At 41.5% G+C, this 21,646-nt stretch overlaps 1 protein-coding gene across 2 annotated transcripts in view; it reads left to right on the top strand.

Annotated features, from left to right (window-relative positions):
• Positions 1-7,596, top strand: part of THBS2 (thrombospondin 2) — a 52,408-nt gene extending 44,812 nt beyond the window's left edge. For both annotated transcript variants that reach the window (XM_025184058.2, XM_006121970.4), the window contains exons 19-22: positions 73-344; positions 2,360-2,457; positions 4,292-4,431; positions 5,631-7,596. In XM_025184058.2, the coding sequence (XP_025039843.2) occupies positions 73-344; positions 2,360-2,457; positions 4,292-4,431; positions 5,631-5,638 (518 nt within the window). In that variant the 3' untranslated portion in view covers positions 5,639-7,596. The remainder of the gene's footprint in view (positions 1-72; positions 345-2,359; positions 2,458-4,291; positions 4,432-5,630) is intronic.
• Positions 7,597-21,646: the final 14,050 nt, after the last annotated feature.

The raw sequence follows: 21,646 nt of genomic DNA, 5'->3' as shown, positions 1-21,646 counted from the left end.
TCTGCTTTTAAGCATTCTGAATTTGCAGCACACTGAGGAACTGAATATCTTGCACATTTCATCCTCTGCCAGGTTTTGATGAGTTCAGCTCTGTTGACTTCAGTGGCACATTCTACGTTAACACCGACCGTGATGACGATTATGCGGGGTTTGTGTTTGGCTATCAATCCAGCAGTCGATTTTATGTTCTGATGTGGAAGCAAGTCACCCAGACCTATTGGGAGGACAAGCCAACCAGAGCTTATGGTTATTCAGGGGTCTCACTGAAAGTAGTGAACTCCACAACTGGCACTGGGGAGCACTTGAGGAATGCTCTCTGGCACACTGGAAACACACCTGGACAGGTAAGAGAATCAAGTCTTCAGACTATTGAGGAGTGACCAATGTTGTAGAAAGGAGCTGACACAAAAATTGGCTACCAATTAAAAAAAGGGCAATGTGGCTCAGCATGCCAATAAGGATAGGGAATATATTAAAAGCATTTGTCAATGTTGTTTTAATTTTTGGATAAAATTGCCAGTCTTTTTAGATGTTCCTTTTAAATATGTATTTGTACTGTGTTTCAAAGAAATGCAAAATAGATGTACATGAAAGAGAATGTGCAAAGTACTTAAAAAGAACCTGAAAACCCCCAAAAGTTTTTCCAGCCTGTAGATAGAATTGGTGTTATACTGCTTCTAGAAACCATTCATGGGTTCTGTTTTCTGCAGATGTGGGTTTAAACATTCACCTTTGGAACATCACATACACTTGACATTTATTTTTCTGAATGGGGCTGTGTTCAGAATGTTTGCCAGGAACTCCCTTGTAGGTCCTGATCATGCAATAACGTCACACAATGGAGCTTGTGATGCCAAGGAAGCCCACTGAAACCAGTGGGGCACCACACAAGCAAGGACTTGATCTGCATGCAGTTCATTCCAACATCTGGGCCTTCCTCAATAGCTTTATTGTGATGGAGATTTAAAAGAATATGCAATAAATACTGAGCCAGTCCTGCTGGAGCACTTACTCCAGTAATTATTCCCATTTCTTTCAATGTAGCTACTCACACAGGTAAGTGCAGCAGGATCAGTTCTATAGGGTGATGGGTGTGTTTGTTTGTGTGTGTGTGTGTGTGTATGTGTGTGTGTGTGAGAGAGAGAGAGCACGTGTGAATGCATGAATAGGCACAAAACTCCGACACAAACTATAGTCCTAGATCTCTACTCCCCTTTACCTTCCTTGCACTTTTTCAAGTGGTCTGGAAATAAATATAAAATTATGGCTGATACAATTTTTGGATGGCAAAGCTTATCAGAGTAGTAAATAATGATGAAGACATGCCAATCATATAGCATGGTCTGGATCACTCGATAAGTTGCTCCCATTCAAACAAGAAATGCAAGCCATACCCACAGAATGGCAACCACATCCCGGAAAGCACTGATTCTGAAAAGTATTTAGGACTTGTAGTAGACAAGCAACTGAATGTGAGTTCCCAATCTGATGCTCTGACAAATATCTCAGGAGATCCTTAGATGTATAAACAGGGGAATAGCAAGTAAGGAGGAGGGAGTTGTATTTGTATACAGTAATGGTGAGACCAGTACTGGAATGCCGCATCCACTTCAAGTGTCCATATTTTTAAAAAAGAGAGTAAAAAATTAGGGAGTGACAAAAAAGCCAAAAATGCTTTGAGTACTAAAAACAATGCCATGCAAGGAGAGACTCTTAAAGCTCAATCTGTTTAATTTATCCAAGAGAAGACCAAGAGGTGACTTGATTACAGTATTGACTTTCTTTTGGAGAGAAACAGAGGAGAGGGGAACTACTAAGAACTGAAGGACACTTTCTAGCAGAGAAAGGTCTAACGGGAATCAATGTCTAGAAGTTGAAACGAGAGACATTCTAATTAGAAATTAGATCTACTTTTTGAACAGTGATGGCAGAATAAACTACCAAGGGAAGTGATGGATTCTCTATCTCTTAATATCTTCACATCAAGCTTGGATGTCTTTCTGGAAAGATATTTTTTTAGCCAAGCACAAATTATTGGGATGAATGCCAAGGTAATTAATCAAAATGTTATGGTATGTGATATATAGGAAGTCAAGCTAGAAGATCTAATGTGTCCTTCTGGCCTTAAATTTTATGACTCTATGAATTGATCTACTTGTTTGAGAGTAACTGATGTCTAACCCAAGATGGCAATTTTCATTTTACTTAATATAAATGACCACAGTGTGCGGGGAATGTAGTTAATTAGCAGTAAATTTTTAAATGATTTTTAGATTCATGACACAAAGTAGGCTGTGATCAGACCTCCAGTTGCTGTAGTAAAACTGTTTCTAATGAGGCATTTGTATTCCTATTGTAGGTACGTACATTGTGGCATGACCCCAAGAACGTTGGTTGGAAAGATTATACTGCCTACAGGTGGCAGTTGATTCACAGGCCTAAAACAGGATTAATAAAGTAAGATGTATTTCAATGCCGACACATTTCTGAGTAATGTAGCTTTTGCTTCTAATGATGTAATGGGTTTAAATGGTTTATTTCTCAATTCCAGTGCTGATATTTTTGGATCATTTTATTAGGTTATTAGTGTCTGTCTTTGGATCATTTCATTAAATTGGAGCCACATGGAGCTTGCACCACTAACCCTTCCCTGCACCCCAACCCCCTCATTCTCAGCCCCACCTCAGAGTCTGCACCCCTAGCAGGAGCTCTCCTCCCCCTGTGTTCCAGGCTTCAGCTCCAGCCCTGATCCCCCTCCTGCCCTCCAAAACCCTCAGTCCCAGCCCGGAGCACCATCCTGCACCTCAGGCCCCTCATACCAGCCCAATCCAGAGTCTGCTTCCCCAGCCAGGACTCTCGCCCCCACAGACCCCAAACCCATGCTCTAGCCTAGAGCTCTTTCCCACACTCCAAACCTCTTCCCCAGCCTGGAGCCTCCTCCTGCACCTGAAACTCCTCATTCCTGGCCCCTCCCCCAGAGCCCACACCCTCGCTGGAGCCTTCACTCCCTCTCGCATTCCAACCCACTGCCTCAGCCTGGAGCAGCCTCCCACAATCTGAATTCCTCATCCTCAGCCCCACCCTAGAGCCTGACCCTCCAGCTGGAGGCCTCACTCCATCCTTCCCCCTAGCTCCCTGGGCCATCCCAGTAAAAATGAGTGAGTGAGCGAGGACAGGGAAAGTGAGTAACGGGGAGGGAGAATGGGGCAGTGTTTCAAAGAAATGGTGGGGTATGGATGGGGTCGTAGAGGAAGGGTGGGGCAGAGGGCAGGGCAAGGATGGTCAGGTTTTTGCAAATAGAAATTTGGCCATCCTAGGCTATTGCCCTAATCTAATGTGTCAGGTCCCCTTGGTCCTTGCATGGAGCTCCTTCCGCCTACTTGGGATTCTAATAGCAAAAAAGAAAAATTAAGTAGGTTTTTGAATAGTCGTTAAGAACATAAGAACATAAATTATATTTTTGTGAGGAGGCAACAGGCTTACCATGAGTCAATTAAATTATGTGTATATGTCATGATCTAATCTCTGAGCATAATGAGGAATCTGGTTAATCAGCATTAAGTACGACACTCCTTTTTTACAGTCCAGAAGACTTAGTTGTACTAAGAATGGGGAAATTCTTTGCAGATGTGCATAAAATTACTCATGGACCAACACCAGGGCTTCCAATAACTGGTCTATGACTTTCAGTCAGACTGGGAGGAGATATAGCAGAGGAATGACCCATGTAATGAAGTTATACTACTTAGCTCCTGGCGTTAGAAAGCAACATCGTATCACAACCTGACAACTGTTTTTACCCTGGGGGTATGTCTACACTTCGCAGCTATTTTGAAATAAGCTATTCTGGAATAGTTATTCGGAAATAGCTTATTTTGAAATAGCATGTCTACACTGCAGAGAAGCCTCAAAATTAATCTGAGGCAGGCTTCCCTAATGTAGACGTGCTATCTCGATTTAGATCCCTAGGAGGTGCCGGGGAGGAATAACTCAGAATGGCCTTGGTGAGGGGCTATTTCGAAATAGCAGCAGTGGAGCATTTACACACGCTTTATTTCGAAATAGCTATTTTGGAATAGGTGTTAACCTCATTCTACGAGGAATTACAGATTTCGGAATAAGCTGTCCATTATTCTGAAATTATTTTGAAATAATGGAATAGCTGTGTAGACGCTCAGATTGTTATTTTGAAATCACGCTAATTATCTCGAAATAACGGTGCAGTGTAGACGCACTCTTGGAATGTGCTTTTTACTCAGTATACTAATCTGAATTTTGTCTTTCTTCACAGAGTTATAGTATATGAAGGAAAACAGGTCATGGTAGACTCTGGACCAATCTATGATTTGACCTATGCTGGTGGAAGATTAGGTCTTTTTGTCTTTTCTCAAGAAATGGTCTATTTCTCTGACCTCAAATACGAATGCAAAGGTTAGTTTTCCAGTGAACTAGGCAATTATGAAAGTTTTATTTATGCCCTGATTACTTCAGTCTCTCAGTCACATGGAATTACTTGAAAGAGACTAGTGTGTGTAAAACATATACACTGGGGTAAAACAATGGAAATGGAAAGTATCTTCAGTTGTTGAATGGCATCCTTCTTCTGTCAATCCTTCTGAAATAGCTCAATCAATTCTTAATTATGAATGAAACAAGAGGAAGTTTATTTTGAGGTGATCAACATGCTTCTTCTGAAACAAATGGAGTTAAGCATACTCTTATCTGCTTTCCTGACTCAGAGCATGACTGTACAACATACAGCAGTAGTACCAATAAGTTAACTGCCAGTTGGCATGTTGCAAAACCTTATGGGACCACAACATAAATAAGACAATGGTTCGTTAAAATAGATTGAATCCCATTAATCTTAATGTAAATCGGAATAAACAAAAAAGAAAATGTTTGGTTATATCCCACACATTGCACATGGGATGGTCACCTTCATGTTTGACTCACAGAGACTGAAACAGGAAATCTCTAGAGCTAAAAGTGTGAACTGCTACAGGTTGAGCTAAAGAGCCTACGTTTCCTAGCGGGGAGAAGTAACCACTCATATCCTCTATTGAGTAGAGCAGGACTTGTAACGTGTATTCAGCAGTGAGTTATACATGCCCCTGCAGACACAGGGATAGACTTTCTTTGAGGTGGTATTAAGAATTCAGTGGATAGTTTCAGTTATCTTTTTATAGAAGTGTAGCCCTGGAAGGGAAAGGTCATCTTTGTCCAATTCCCTGGCCTCAAGGCAGAACAAAGTAATAACTAGACCATTCCTCACAGGCATTTGTCTAACCTATTGTTAAAAACCAGATATGGCGAGTAATCATAGAATCATAGAATACTAGGACTGGAAGGGACCTCAAGAGGTCATCGAATCCAGTCCCCTGCCCCCATGGCAGGACCAACGTATGATCTGAAATTTTTAAAGATATAATGAAACCAACCATGATGTTTTTGATAGTATCATGTTTTCACATTGATAAGAACATGACTGTAGAACAGGAAAAGTAATCTTTGTATTACTCAGCCTGCTTCCCTTTACTATAGCAAATTTGAGCACTTGTTCCATTTTTTCTGTAGTTCAAACCAAATATGTCTTCACACCATTAATACCCATTTCTCTCTTGTTTTAGATTTCTGAGCTAAGGTTGCCGCATAACCAGCAAAGTCCTGTCAATGCGGTGCAACTTAGACACCTCAGTACATCCTGGTACTCCCAATTTCTCTTTCTGTGTACCTCCTCCTCCAGCCTTCTGTTCAACTGAACTTGTACCTCCCTGCTGCCAAGAGTGGCTCAGCCAATCCTACGCTCAAGTGCCTTCTGAAAACTAGGACTAATGGGACCGAAATGTGCGCGTCCAACCCACCACTGAGGCAAAAGCAGATTGATACATTAGAACATTTTTGTAAAGTGAAAACTTAACAAGACACATTTGTGTGTGTTTTTACAAAGGAATGACGTTTACATATAAAGTGTAATTACTTAATGTATTTATATATATAGGGCGAAAAAGGAGATGAGTATCATCCATTGTCTTAAACTAAGAGAGGAAAAAAAGTGATAAGACCACTTTTTTATGCCTAGGGGTGACACTTCCTTTGTTCCAATCAGGGCTGGACCTCAGCAACAAAAAAATCTCTGAGCCTAATTTCAGCAAAGTAACAAAGGGACCACATAAATAATACCTAGCCTAATAATGAAGAAGCCATTGGAGAATAAAGTGAAGGTCGCATAATATGAAGATGGCTTGATGCAAAAATATCTTTCAGCCAGTAAGAATGCTTTTACTAACTCCTCAAAAGTACCATATAATAGGTTGCTAAAACTTCAGATTTTTAGTTTCAGATAATGAGTAACTAGAAATAACAATGCACGTTATTTGTACAGACACAGTTGAGCCAGAACTTTAACCTCAACTTAACAAAGCATCGCAATTCAGTTAAGCACATAAGGCTGTCACTGTGGCTTTTATAAAATGGTTTCCAGTTGGCAAGAGTACATCTTATTTTACATTCCCTCTTACTAAACATATTCCTTGACCATCTGGATCAAGTTGGACTTTCCCATTTCTGCTGCAAAAAGCACTTTGACATCCTGAATCCTGATCTAGGATTATGAAAAGGTAGTGATGCTACCATTAACTAATTTGGAAATTAAGGTTCCAATTATAAATATTTTATTAGTATTTATCTTGATTGCACATACAGTTACCTTCTTTGATAATTTATTTTAAAGTATGTCATACAGGGCACTAATAATACATTATTAACAAATAATGCTAAAACAGTCTGTTAAAAAAGCATATCACAACCTCACAACCTGAAGCTAACTTTGAAGCAATGTACACACTTCTTGAAACATGCGCCTTTATGAAATGAGAATCCAGCATGCTCTAAAGTAGCACATAATTAAATAAATAATAATGAGGAATTTATAACTGGAACCTTAATATATATACTGTTATCCTAATTTTAGTATTTTGTATTGTTACCTATGTCTGCTGTATATAGAACTTAAAAAAAAATAATGCTGAAGGGATACCAGTGTTTATTCTAACCAGATACAACAGTTATTCAGTTATGCAATAGTATACAAGTATTTAGCACTTTTTTTGTTTTGTTTAAGATGAATGAGCTTTGTTCACAAAAAACTCTTGGTGGTGTAATTTTAATCACAGATGAGGTTTACAAAGGGAATAATACAGTATCTCTTGCCTTATCTTAGGGCACGGGGAGCCAAATGTTGACTCAGCTCTTTTTTTTCTTTTTAAATAGAATTTACTACTATATTAATTATAAAGAATTCACAATTTGGGGCTTCATTGCACATTGTATAGTCTCTTCGTATTAACAAACCTTTTGGGGGGAGGAAAAAATCCTCCTTATGAGGTTTTTTGAGTTTGTTGCATTTCATCCTTTTGGTGTTTCAAATTGTATCCCCAAGTCCCAGTGAGAAGGTTGGGAGATGTCATTAAATGTAATGATTGTAATGGACGTGTAGGGTTTTGTTTTGTGAAAACAAGACAGCAGTGTGGGGATGTTGTTAATATTTTGATTGTACCATAATTTTTCTATTCTATGTAAATTATTTATGATGATTTTCTTTTTTCTTTTTCTTTTTTCTTTGCGAGAGTATGGATGTGCATGTGTGAGAGAGAGAAAGAAAGAGGGAGAGAATGAGCTCAATGAAACCGCATTTTGTTTTGCCAAAGATTGTAAATAATTATTTATTTGTTTACACAGACAAAATTCACCATTTAACATCCTGCTTCATTTAGTCAGACCATCATTTTTTTATATATATTTTAACATTTAATGATAGGAAATAAAATGCAAAAAGGTTTTATAAAAAAAATCTCTTTACCTTTTTTATAGCTAAACTGTTCCTTTAAAAAGAGAAAGAAAGAAAGTAAGAAAGAAAGAAAGAATTATGATTATGATGCCCTGAATCTCTCTGGTACCTAAACAAACCTGTTGCTGGTTTATAAATCATTTCATACCAAACAAATCTGTTGCTTAGTTACAAATCATTTAGTACATTTTAAGGATGTAGAGAGCAGGCTTTATGGTCTCATTGACAAAAGCCATAATTTCAGTTGAGCCACTTAATCTCCTGGTGAACCCCTCAGTTATTTTTATCTATGACACTATAATTGAGAAATTCACTCCTGCTTCTTGTCATTGCCAGACAAATGCACAGGTTTCTGCACTGGATCTTGGTCAGCGTAATAGAACAGATATATGGTCTGATCATGTAATCCTTCCTCCCACAAATCTTGTTGAAATCAATAGGATATATATGTGTGTGAATCAGAATTACCCACACAATCAAGGGTTTCATGGATGAGTGCCTAGTGGTGATTTGTGCAGAATAAGAAACGAGAAAAAAACTCAAAACAGCGTGATGCTTTGCAAGAAAATGAGCTACAATCATTTGGTGATGGGTGGAAGAATTGGTTTGGAGAATAGAAAACCCTTCATGCCAAAACGTTGCACATTTTGAGAAATACCTTGAACCAAACATTTCTTCAAAGGTCTCAATAGGCCCCCCACGCCCACCTCTAATTTCCATATGCCTTTCTCTTTTGGTGTTCCAGTGGGGATTGGAAACAGAAGGTTGTTCAGGTAACACTTCCAGATACGATCTCAAGTACCAGAAGCATCATACAAGAAAGACATGAAATCTTTTTTACAAGACTCTTAAACCTTTCAAAAGCATATCTGAACTGTTTCCAAATTCTGGACTTACTGAGAGTTATCCACCACTAGCTTTGACTGCCACTTATGGTGCAGAAACAAAGATGGCAAAGACTGTTTTGATATATCTTGGCAGATAACCTCCGAGAAAGGAAAAGTCTAGTAACAGCATAGCACACATACAGGGTCTCTGAAACAACAGGGATGAAAGTGCCTGGAAAGGAGGTACTGTTACGAGTTAATGTGTTCATATAAATCAACAAGGTACTCTAACCTTTCCTCATATTTCTAGTTCAGTTAGATCTGAGGTTTAAAGTGCGGAAACTTTTGGATAACTTTTGGAAACAACAATTAATTTTTGCAGCTTCTGCACCATTTTTTTCCAAACTAGAAATAGAAAGAGAAGTGTCTGAAACAAACTAAAACTCAGACTATTTTTCCACTGTATGGAGCAGTGGACCATGAGTAAACCTGAGTTTTGCTTCTGCCACTGATTTGTTTTGTCTAATGTCACACATCTCTTAAGGTTTCTGGGCCTCAGTTTCCCTGTTTATAAAGCAGGAATAATAAAATTTGCCTGCTCTTTCAAAGTGCTTTGTGAGCTGTGGGCAAAAAGTGTTGTATAACTGCCCTGTATTATTATTTCTGGACCAACCAAAACAAGTAACACTGAAAATCACATGAAAACAAGTTGTGACTAGATTTTCAGTCCAATTTGGGAGCAGTGTGGCTATTTTAGATAAGCTTAAGCTGGGCCTCAGAATTTTAGAGTTTTTATCTGAACTGAGCAGCTGAATCTTCAGAGGTCTGTCCAGCATCATGTTAAAATATCTCCAAGAGTTTTCATCCAGGAGCATGACAAAAGCTAGTGTCATACCTATGAGCTCTCATGTTAAACAGCCTGAAAAGTATAGGTGTTGGAACTAGTGGTGCTGGGGGTGCTGCTGTATCTCCTGGCTTCAAGAAGGCCCATCATATACAGGGTTTACAGTTTGGTTCAATGGCTCTCCAGCCCCCCTACGATAATGTTTTTTTCCAGCACTCCTGGTATCTACTCCTTTCCAGTTTCACTCTGGGACAGGAGGTGAGCAACGTGTCACTGGGTCAAATCCTCATCTTGGTGAACTCCATGGGAGTTTTGCCATTGACTTCAATGGGCTCTGGGCTAGGTTCAGTATTCAGTTTGTTCAGCAAAAGTCAGTCAAAGTACCAATTGGAACATCTGCTCTATAAAGTCATTAGAAACCCCCCCCCCCCCAAATAACTATGTAATAACTTGGCAGAGATTAGTTCACAACATGGAAAGGACCACCCCGGTAGAACAGGAAGGGAGACCTTGAAACAAAAGGAACAGAGAACCACTCAAACCAAAAGTCCATCTGGTCCAGTAGCCTGTCTCTTGATGGGCCAAAATCAAACGCTTCAGGGGAAGGTGTGAAACCTATATAATTAAAAATTATGTAGTAACATGCCTATGGGCAGGACAGGATTAAGAAAGGGGCTTTAGGGACTGCAGCCAAGGTCCCTAGGCTAAATGGGGCTGCTTATTCCAGGGCCCTGGGCTGCAACCAGAAAAGCCCCTGTGTTCCGGGCTATCTCTTCCTGGTGGCAGGGTGGGGGGAGAGGAGGGAGAGGTGGCTCTGTATGCTGTCATTCCTCCAACAGGGGCCGGAGCTGCATTACCACAAGCACTGGGAAGCTTTGTCTCCACACTGCTCTCACCTGCAGGTTCTATGCGTGCAGCTTCCTTGTGCTAGGAATCATGAGCCATCTGCCTCGCAGGTAGGTGCTCCACATCCCAAGCCCTTGCCCCAGCCCTGAGCCTCCTGCATCCTAACTCTCTTCCAGACTCCACACTCCAACCACCTTGCCCTGAGTTCACTCTTGCACCCTAGCATCCACACAGGCCCTGCCTCCTCCCCCAGCCTCCTATCCTAAGCCCGCTCCCACAGTCCAAACCCCTTGAGCCCAGTCTGGAGCCCCCTCCTACATCTCAAATGCCTCAAGCGCAGCCAGAATTTGCACCCCCTGTTGGAGCTCTCACTCCCTCCTTCCCACAAACGGAGTTTTTGCTCCACCCTGAGGTCTAGGGGACCCCACAAAAGCTAATAGCCTCATGCCCCGAGATGAGTTAATGTGGCCCTGCCTATGGATTAATAGCTAGTGTCCTTAAGCATTAGTATTGTTTACTTTAGCAAGCTAATATGATTGCAGATATTCTTATTACTGTTGTTGCTGTCTAATTTTCGAATGCCATTCCTTGACCTCAATAAACTAACAGAGAGTCCCACAGTTTGATCATGCATGACATAAAATATATATTTCTTCTTATCAGTTATAAATATGTTGGCTTTTCCTTTCATTGGATGACCTCTATGAATGTATCTCTAGTTCTTTTTTGAACTCTGTTAGGCTTTGTCTTCACTGCAAGTTCTTCTGGCAGAAAATATGCTAATGTGGGACTCATTAGTATAAGTTATATCATTAGAATATTTCTGCCGTTTCTTTTGTGCAAGGGGTTTTTACACAAAAAGAAGCAGCATGGACTTTTTCTGCACCAAAACCCCGTTTTGCGCATGATCCTTATGCCTGTCCTGGAGACGAATAAGGATCTTGCACAAAACAAGGTTTTTGCACCAAAAAAAGAGCCCATGCTGCTTCTTTTTGCACACAAAAAACCCAGCAGAAAATATGTTAATGAGATCATGATTTATGCTAATGAGCCCCTCATTAGAATATTTTCTGCCAGAAGAACTCGCAGCGAAGACATAGCCTCAGGGTGTGTCTACACTGCAGGGCTTAACTTGAAATAAGCTACTCAAATTGAGCTACGTCAATTGCATATCTTATTTCGAAATAGTTTATTTAGAAACAGGGAGCACTTATTTCACAGCACTTATTTCAAAATAGAGCACTCTTCCTCTGATTTCCCTTATTCTGTGTACAATGTGGATTACAAGAATCTGAGTAAGAAGTCCTCCAGCTTGACAGTATTTTGACACTATTTTGAAATAATTGCCTACTGTGCAGATGTTGACTAAGTTATTTTGGAATAGTGCTAGTTATTTTGAAAGTGTTGCAGTGTAGCCGTGCCCTTAGGATGCATCTACACAGCAGTGTTATTTCAGAATAACAATGCACATGTCTACACAGCAATTCCATTATTTTGAAATATTTTCAAATAACAGACGGCTAATGTAAACATCATTTCATAAGGGTACGTCTACACTTGCACCCTAGTTCGAACTAGGGATGCAAGTGTAGGAGACCAAAATTGCTAATGAAGCGGGGATTTAAATATCCCGTGCTTCATTAGCATGATCTCGCCGGCATGTTACTCCACTGAACAGCTGATTCGAAAGTGAAAGTGCACGCCAGGACACGTTAGTTGGAGCCAAACCCCTTGGTTCAAACTAATGTTACTCCCCCAAAAATGAGGAGTAATGTTAGTTCGAACCAAGGGGTTTGGTTTGAACTAACACGTCCCGGCACGCACTTTCACTTTCGAATCAGCTGTTCAGTGGAGTAACGCGCCGGCATGATCATGCTAATGAAGCACGGGATATTTAAATCCCCGCTTCATTAGCAATTTGGGTTGCCTACATTTGCATCCCTAGTTTGAACTGGGGTGCAAGTATAGATGTACCCTAAGGAATAGTGCCTATTCTGAAATAGCTATTTCGAAATAGCGGTAGTGTGGATGCTCCACTGCTACTATTTTGAAATAACTCTTCCCCAGGACCATTCAAATTAATTATTCCCCAGTGGTTCCTGGAACTTTAAATTGAGTTAGCACATCCACATTAGGGAAGCCTGTCTTGGGCTAATTTTGAGACTTGTAGTGTAGACATATGCTATTTCAAAATACGTTATTTCAGATTTTTTTTCAAAATAACTTATTTTGAAATAAGCATGCTGAGTAGACATACCCTTAAAGTCTTAGTCTTCACAACATCTTCTAGTAAGGAGTTCCAGAGGTTTACTGTTCAGTGTGTGAAGAAATACCACCTTTTGTTTGTTTTGAATCTGCTACCTATTAATTTCATTTGGTGCCCCCTAGTTCCTAAATTATGGGAACAATTAAATAACTTATTTACTTTCCCTGTACCAGCCATAATTTTATAGACTTTTATCATATCCCTCCTTAGTCTCCTCTTTTCTAAGATGAGAAGTCCCGGTTTTATTAATCTCTCCTCATTAGGCAGCCGTCCCAAACCCCCAATCATTTTTGTTGTCCTTTTCTGAACTTCTTCTTGTCTTACAAGAGAGGGTCAATAATATATGCCTCTTTCATATCACTTTGTTTCCTCCCCAAACCAATTTGTTCTTTCTAAAGCTATGTAACTGGAAGGCGATGCTGTCATTCTGTGTGTGTGTGTGTGTAGCGGGGGATCACTCTGTTTGCTAATGGGGGAAAGCTTTTTACTGGCTGCCATTTTGTATTTCGCTACAGACACAGAAATGCTCACTGCAGCAACCCTCATGTTGATACTCTTTTTTTCTTAATCTGAAAAAAATCCTCTAGATTAAAAAAAATACTTATTTTATCTGCCCCCAACATCGTCTCATCCTAATTTCTAATTGGCAGAGATTGGTTTAACTTTAAATCCTGAAACATGAGATTTAATATCCCTCCCATGATTTATTGGCATTAACTATACCAGTGGTAGGCATTGTTGCTATTTATATAAATGTTCAGTCCCTTGAATCTTGCCAAATTTTTTGCCTCGAGGACATTTTGTAGTAATTAATTCAATAGTCTAATTATACTTTGCATGGAAAAATTATTTCCTATCTGTTTTGTATTTGCCACCTTTTAATGTAATTGACTGCCCATTTGTTTTCATATGTGAGATACAGAGAACAAAAGGGTCCCATCTACCTTTGCTATCTCATTCAGTATATTATAAACTTTCATCATGATCCTCCTCATTTTTCTCCTTTCTTCCTACAAAAAAATTTCTATGCCCCTAATTATTTTATTACCCTTATCCGAACCCATTGTATTTCTGCAATAGTCATTGGGAGGGGAGGTTGCAGCACATAATATTCTGGACAAGATGGTATTATCAACTTATATAATGCTATTATAATATTTACTATGTTATTTTCCATTCTGTCCTGTATCCATCCTCACTTTTTGTTTGCTTTCCAAACTGCAGCTTCACATTGGGCAGATGCCTTCATTCAGCCAGGCACAATGATGCTCTTTCCTGTGTGGATACAATTAATTTAGAACCCTGTAAGGTGTATGAGTAATACAAATTTTTCTTTCCTATGTGTATTGCATATGGGAGTCAGGTCATAGTGGAGGGGTGGCGGCCACAGAGGAGAATCAATGGGACCCTATGTCACAATAGGGATAGAGAACTGGATCGTCTTACTTCACCCTTGAAATATCTGTTCTAGTTAGGTCCTTTATTATTGCTTGGAAATCAAGCTCAGCTCTTGTATCCGTACACAGACATTTTTAGACTTTATTCTTGGGTACACGTTCTTAATATTACAACCTTATTTGCCTTGTTATTGCTTTGGATTGTACTTCACTGACTTCAATCTCTGCTCCCTACAGTGCTGTTGTAATTCTTTCCTTAGCTGCCAGATACGTAGTTTCTCTTATGGTACTGACATCACTAGTTGATGTCTTTGCCTGCCCGAAATGTTCCTCAGAACCTGTCAGCATTTCCCTTTCCACCTAGTTTAAATCAACCCCAAATATTCCCATTTTTTGTGCCAGCAATCTGCCTCCACATTGTTTAAAATGGAGTCCATCCTGCTTGTAAAGAATCTTCCGCAAAGGATTCCCCAGTGCCTCATAAATTTGCATCCCTCTCTCATATACTCTCTTCTTAGCCATAAATTGGGACCCCATAGGTGCATCTGATATCTTCATGAGCTGGTCTACACTGGAGAGTTTTTTCAAAATAACAAGTAGAGCATCTACACTGCCACACCCATTATTTTGAAATAATGGGCTGGTTATTTCAAAATCTGTATTCCTGCTTTCCTCGGAGAATGTTTATTTTGAAATAGCGTTAGTGTGGACTCTCCGCTGCTGCTATTTGAAATAACTACTTCCCAGAGCAATTTGAACTAATTACTCCCCAGTGCTTTCTGGAGCTCTAAGTAAAGGGAATACATCCACAATAACGGAGCCTGCCCCAGACTAATTGCAATGCTCACCCATAGTGGGGAGAGGCTATTTTGATTTTGTTATTTTGAGAGTAGTTATTTCGAAATAATTTCCTAGTGTAGACATGCCCATGGAGCCAGAATCACTTCAAGAAAAGCTATCTAAGAAAAAGACAACTAGAAACTGATAAATAACAATGGGAGAGAAACTGTAGGGAAAAGATTATTGCTGTAATTTCCACGTATTAAAGTGATAATTTGTAACAGGCAGAAACAACTATGTCTCGGGAATATTTTCCTTTGTATTTGCATGATCTTTGCTAAGCCTCCTTAGTGCAAACTTTCTGCCCTACAAAACTTTCCCCCCAGCATGCCTTTCTTTAGCTGGCCCTTTAAATTTGGCAGAACCAGATAGCTGCATCCTAATATGACCATTCTGCAACTGGCTGCTACTTGTGGCATCTTTTTCCTTTCCAGCTATTAAATATTCTTAACTCCTATAAAGTTTTGCCTTTTTTCCCCATGGAAAAAAAATCAGATCTCCAAAATTTGAAGCATGAATGAAAAGTGTTGTCACTGTAAACTTGTGGTGAAGAGGGTTTTTTACTTTGTTGAAAAATCCTCTCCCTTATAATTAAAGAAGAGATGAGGTCAAATAATGGGATACTTGAATCCCACCACCTAGGGCCATATAATCCCTGTCCATATGCAGCAAGCCAAGATAAAGGGAGTTTTTCCTACTGCTAAGCAGCCTGTTCAACAACGTGGAACCATGGCAGTCTCTGCACTCAAGGAATCATGGGAAGTTAAATGTCATATAGGCGGGTGAAGAGAGGAGATGGAACCATGGTCTACTTCTGTCCTGTCCGTACACTGGCCTACAGATTTCCTGGCATACATAATGCAAAGCAGGCTGGATAATCCTAGGAAGATGGAATGATGTGAGTGTACATTCTCTACACTCACCAAACCCTGCCAGAAGTAAAGCAGATCCTAAAACTGCTCCTCTCGCCCGTCCCCCCCCGTTTGAGACGGTGACTAGCACAACATGGTCAAACTGCCAATGTGGGTGACGACAGGTTAGCTTAAATGAGGTGTGTAACTAAACAGCTGTACAGCTTTTCCCTTGAAATTGGGAAGGTTGGCAGTTTTGAATTAAATAAGTAAAAGCTGTGAAACGTATAGCAGATGGAGACACAGTTAGAAATGCATTCTTGTAAAGTCTGTCCTCCTCTCCTCCCAAAAAAGCTGGTTAAATGTGTGTGAGTTTATTGCATGAGTGCCATTTTTCTTGACTCTCCTTTTTTCCCTTCAGTTTAATACTTTTTGGATTTATATCCTCTATATCTAAGAAAGAACTACATGCTGCAGTGCATCCATCCAGAATGTGTGTAAACCCAGAAATCCACACACCTAGTGGGCCAAATTCTGTCTGAATAAGTACCATGAAATCCCAATTAACTCCACTGAATTCAAAGGACTCGGGAGACAGCTATACCAGCACCCTAATTATAAACTCAAGCTATCCATGCTGGCACATGATCTATGGTGGAGCAGTACCCTGACAATTTGCAGTTAAGTGGCTTCTTTAATGCCTTTTCTCTTTCAGTGAGAAAAAGGAGAGTGGGTCTTATGTACCACAGCTGTTTGTCTCTTCTCTGTAGCTGCTTCTAGCCAGTCAGCATCTCCTATTTTATCAAGTGAAGTGGGAGGCATAATTTAGCAGGGACTGCTACTCATATTTGCCGCATCAATGTGTTGCACCAACCAGTAAATCTGGGTGGAAAGTGGTTTTCCTTTTCATCTCCAAAAGACCAGTTTTGAAAAAATCTGACTGAAACCAGGACAAAACTTTTAAATCTCACATATTTTGAGAGGGGTGGAAAGTCGGGCAGGCAGGCAGGCGGGCGGGCGGGCAGGCAGGCGTCTAGACTGCAAGCTTCTTTCGGAATAAGCTTTTCTAGAAGAGCTCTTCCAGAAAAGTTTATTTTGAAAGAGAGCGTCTACACAGCAAAAGTGCAACAAAAAAGCAATCTGCTTTTTTGAAAGATAGCATCTACACAGGTTGGATGCTATCTCGCATTGAAGGCCACCTAGAACCAGCTCAGGCAGGGCATTAGGTCATCAATTGCTTCCGGGTGCTGTTGCCTTAGGCTAGCTGAGATGCATGCTTAAAGTGATCCCTTCCCCCCACCCCAAAGAAAGCTGTTTCTCAGCTTCTGCTACTTGCTTGCCTACCTCTCTGAGCGACAGCAAAGTTTTAGCAGTGCATGCTCTGGGTGCCCAGCTTTTGGATACTGCAGTATACTCTTTGACATGGAGCTGGATCTGGAGCTGCCTCTGGGCATGCAATGGTCCCCACATGGCCATGCTCCAGTTTCTGCAGCAGTTTGTGCAGGTTGCCTTCATGGCCCTGCATGAGCTTGACACTGAACTCATCATCAAGACCCTCTCAGTATGTGTGGAAGTAAGACCCTTGCAACCACAACCCACAGTGGAAAGACGCTTTTGGAGGCTGGACACCAGTTCCAACTGGTGGGACCGGCTAGTCATGAAGTGGTGGGATGATCAACAGTGGCTCTACCACTTCTGAATGCGGAAGGCCACCTTTATGGAACTGTGTGCTGGGCTCATCCCTGCCCTCAGTCAACAGGACACCCAGATGCGACCCATCATCCCCCTGGAGAAGCGGGTCGCCTTCACCATCTGGAAGCTCGCCACCCCAGACAGCTACCGGTCGGTGGGCAACCAGTTCGGCATGTGAAAGTCCACCATTGGGGCCCTCCTCATGGAGGCACTCTCAGGCTGCAGAGAGGGGAGTTCTGGAAAGGGGGACCCTAGAGAAAGAGGAGGTTGAAGGTGTGGGGGTGGGTTGGGAGTGGGGGGGGAGCCCCATCTCTGGGGGTTCTGCCATCCTGCCCTCACACAATCCTGCAGGGGAGGCGGCCTCATAGGGGGTGGTTCCTAGGATGTTTGGGGGGGGAGGAGGAAAGAGGAGACTCAGGGACCTCCCAAGGCCTCAGGCACCCCCTCTGAGTCTCTATTTTGTGTGTTTCTTGGTCTCCTTCTGCAGGTGGTGAGGGCCTTCAACTTTTCCTGCTGTGCAGGGTCATCCACCTGGGAGATCTGGATCCCATTGTGGCCGGATTTGCCACCCTGGGCTTCCCCAACTGTGCAGAGGCCATCGATGCAATTAATATTCACATGCATGCACCACAACATAGAGCTGCCTAATACATAAACCACAAGGGGTATTTCTCCCTGGTGCTGCAGGCCCTGGTCAACCACCGTGGACTGTTCATGGACATTTTTGTCAGGTGGTCAGGCAGGGCGCACGACGCCTGCATTTTCAGGAATTCCAGCCTCTGCTGCAAGCTGGAGGCTGGCACATTCTTCCCCCGGTGTGACTTTTGGGTTGGGGACATGCAGATACCACTGTGCATCATGGGGAATGTGGCTTACCCCCTCATCCTGTGGCTGATGGAGCCCCACACCGGCTACCTGGACCCCAGCAGGGATTAATTTAATGCCCACCTAAGCAGCGCCTGTATCCAGGTTGAATGCACCTTCAGGTGCCTGAAAGTGAGGTTTAGGTGCCTCCTGACCTGCCTTGATGTGGGGGAGCACAACATTCCTGAGGTGATTACCATGTGTTGTGTTCTCCACAACATTGTGGAGAGCAAGGAGGAGGCCTTCCTACTCGGGTGGAGGGCTGAGGCCAGCCGGGAGGGTAGGGCCTTGGAGCAGCCACGCACAACTGCAATCGGCCAGGCCCATCAGGTGGGGATGTGCATCCTGGAGGCCTTAAGGGATAGTTTTTCTGAGGGACCCAAGAACTGTCCCCAGGGCCTCCCAACTAGATGACTGTGCCTTGCCCCCCTATGCCTTTCCCACAACAACCCCTTGCTTCCCCCTTCCTTGTAGAGTCAATAAAGACACAAGTTTTGTGCTGAAAACAAAGAACGGTGTATTTTTTTTCTATCATAAAAGTAACTGGGGAGGAGGCGGGCTCAGAACCTGGATAGGGGCAGGGGGACTCAGGGCTGGGAGTGGCACATTGTGCTGCTAGAAGTGCCACCTCGGGTCCAGGGACCACAACGACATCGAGTGTGGGTGGGGCATGGGACAACAGGGACGTAGATGGGGGGGAGGCTGGAACAGGGTCAGGCATGGTGGGGGGCAGGGTGAGAGGGCATAGACATGGTGGGGGGGGCAGGAGCAGGGACAGGAGCCAGGTGTGCCATCATTTTGTGGATGGTGGCACACATATTTACACCCTTCTGCACAAGCTGAGCCCACATTTGGTTCCGCCACTGGGTGTCATCCCGGAGGACGGCCACGTGCTGTCTCATTAGGTTCTTCTGGATGCTTCGGCATTTGTGGCTCCCCCGAGTGAGGTGGCTGGTGATGATCACCCCTGAGTGATGGTTGGTCCGGCTGTGGAGAATAAAAAGGGAGAGGTGGTCAGTCATCCATGCAGACCCTGTCCCGGAAGCCGTGCCCTCCTCTGTGAGCTGCAAGCACCAGTCCTCGGGCCAGAGGATGGTGATGTCCCAGGAGCAAGGCCATGGGTTGCCTGCACAGCAGGCCCTTCCTCACAAGGGCCCTGAGGTGCCCAGGGGACCATGCTTCCTGCTCCCTTCCCCCCCAAAACCATGGACAAACAGGCAAGGGCAAGTTTTGTTGAAAAAAATCTCAGCCATCTCAGATTAGAAACATAACAAATAATTTCAAAATCTGGTCTGACATACTTTGACTTTGTAATGATAGTCTTGTGCAAGATGTGTGACTCCATTTGGATTGTGAAGAGCTGAGTCTTTAGAAATATTTATAGCTTAAGCTACAATACACTTTTCAGCCAACCAATTTTTACTATCAATCTACTTGTATATGTCACTGTGCTATCTATAACAAAAATAGTATTTTCTCTTTAGAAGCAAGTTAGTCCTTTTCAAAGACCTGTGGGGTATTCCTGAAATTTCTTCATTTTTGCTGAACTCATCTGTTTCAGAATGGGATACGGGAGATTTACACTCTACAAATCACATTTTAAATCTTAGTAACGGCTTTAAAAGTGTATCTTGGAAATTGTTTATATTAATTTAATTTATGTACTCACTGAGTAGCTTCTAATAGATATATTCCCAGCACTCCCTTTGTGAGTCAGTTTCCGCTCTTTAAATCATACTGACATAAAGAAGTGGGAGACAGAAGTCAGCAGTCACGTCAGTTACTTACATTAATATTTTGACCAAGTGTCTTTTTCAAATATCTGAAGAAAACAAATGAAATGTTTTCCTGAACTGAGGGCTGTTCTTTATATAAACATTTGTCTTCAGAGTGGTTCCATTTCAGCTTTAGGCCAGGGATTTCACTGACCTTATCTGCTAACGGTGTAGTGAACACAATTGTCTGTCCAGTGCCCCTGCTACTGCAATCTTTAAAGAGGCACCAATATCAATCAAAATGGGGAAGTAGGAGAAGAATCTTTCTATCATGAATAGTCATGCTTAGACAGGGGCACAAAAGACTCAGAATGCTAGAACATACTATTCATCCCTTAATGTATTTAAAAATATAGGTATCTAACTTTGTATAAAGGTATTAGGCAGAGGGGAGAAGAACATAAGGTTTATTATGATAACAGCTAGCATTAAGATTGGCAGGTAGACAGAAAAGCCTGAAGGGACCATTGAAAAGAAAAGGATGTACAAAAATAGAAGAGAATGATTTTTAGTGTGGAAGAAAAAAGATACAAATGAAGATGTCAGTAAAATATATTTAATATTTATCATCGATATGTTACAATAGAGTTCACACCTACCTTGCTGGGAAGTTTCATCTAGTATAAAAGAAGGGTATTCTAACAGGACATCTATTTATGCAGTCCAGAACCTATTATTTATTCAATGGAGTCAAATTGCTTGATCTCATTTACAGATGTCATTTATACTTTTCTGGATTTCTTCGAGACTATTAAAACACTTAGGTATATTAAAAAACTTGATGTGCTTCAGCAGCACTCTGGTTGCTGTTAGCAGCCATCAGATTCCCTCAGAAAAGGCTGAATTAGTCAGGGGTAGTTGTGCCTGATTACTTGGCCAGACTGGCTTAAGAAATTAATGAGCTCATTAATGGACAAGTGGTTTAAAAAGAACACAGGAAAGAGGGGATAAAGAAAAAAGAGGGACTAAGAGTGCCTGATAAGGGGTGGTCCATCACCAGAGACCCCCCTTTCAAAGTTGTCTAGAAGGAAAAAATAGAGGAAAAATACTGTCAATTAGAGTGTCTGTGCTAAATGGGGCTAACAGAGTGGGCTGTAAGTACCCGGTGCTTAGCTTTTTATACCATTAGAGCAGGGGTTCCCAACCTTTAGAGCAGGAGTTCCCTACAAGAGTAGGACTATACCCAATACATAGCCCAGACTTTCAAAATCAGTATCTAATTCTGGGTCAGTCTTAATTAGAAACAACCCCAAATTAAAGACTACTTTAAAAAATCTCCTGCATGTACCCTAAATTATCTGTTACTATCAATAAGAAAAATACTTTCATTTTTATCATATCTTGCTAAAGGGGGAGCAGTACATTACATTTACTAGATACCATATTACAATTAAAATGAGTGAACAGTGAAAGAAACTACTTGCAGAACAACTTGGCAAGTATGGGAAAATCTGTCAAATTGTTTGATGAATATTATTCATCCACCTCCAGTGATAAAAGTTAATTTAGCAACATTTCTGTTAATAATCCTCTGTATGTGCCATTAACTTAACATACAGAATAATTTTCTCTACCTTTTTGCTTCATTTTCTTTT

This window comes from Pelodiscus sinensis, chromosome 3, assembly GCF_049634645.1.
Source record: "Pelodiscus sinensis isolate JC-2024 chromosome 3, ASM4963464v1, whole genome shotgun sequence".
NCBI lineage: Eukaryota > Metazoa > Chordata > Testudines > Trionychidae > Pelodiscus > Pelodiscus sinensis.
Note: the sequence above shows the minus strand (reverse complement) of the source record. Positions and strands in the feature narration are given on the sequence as shown.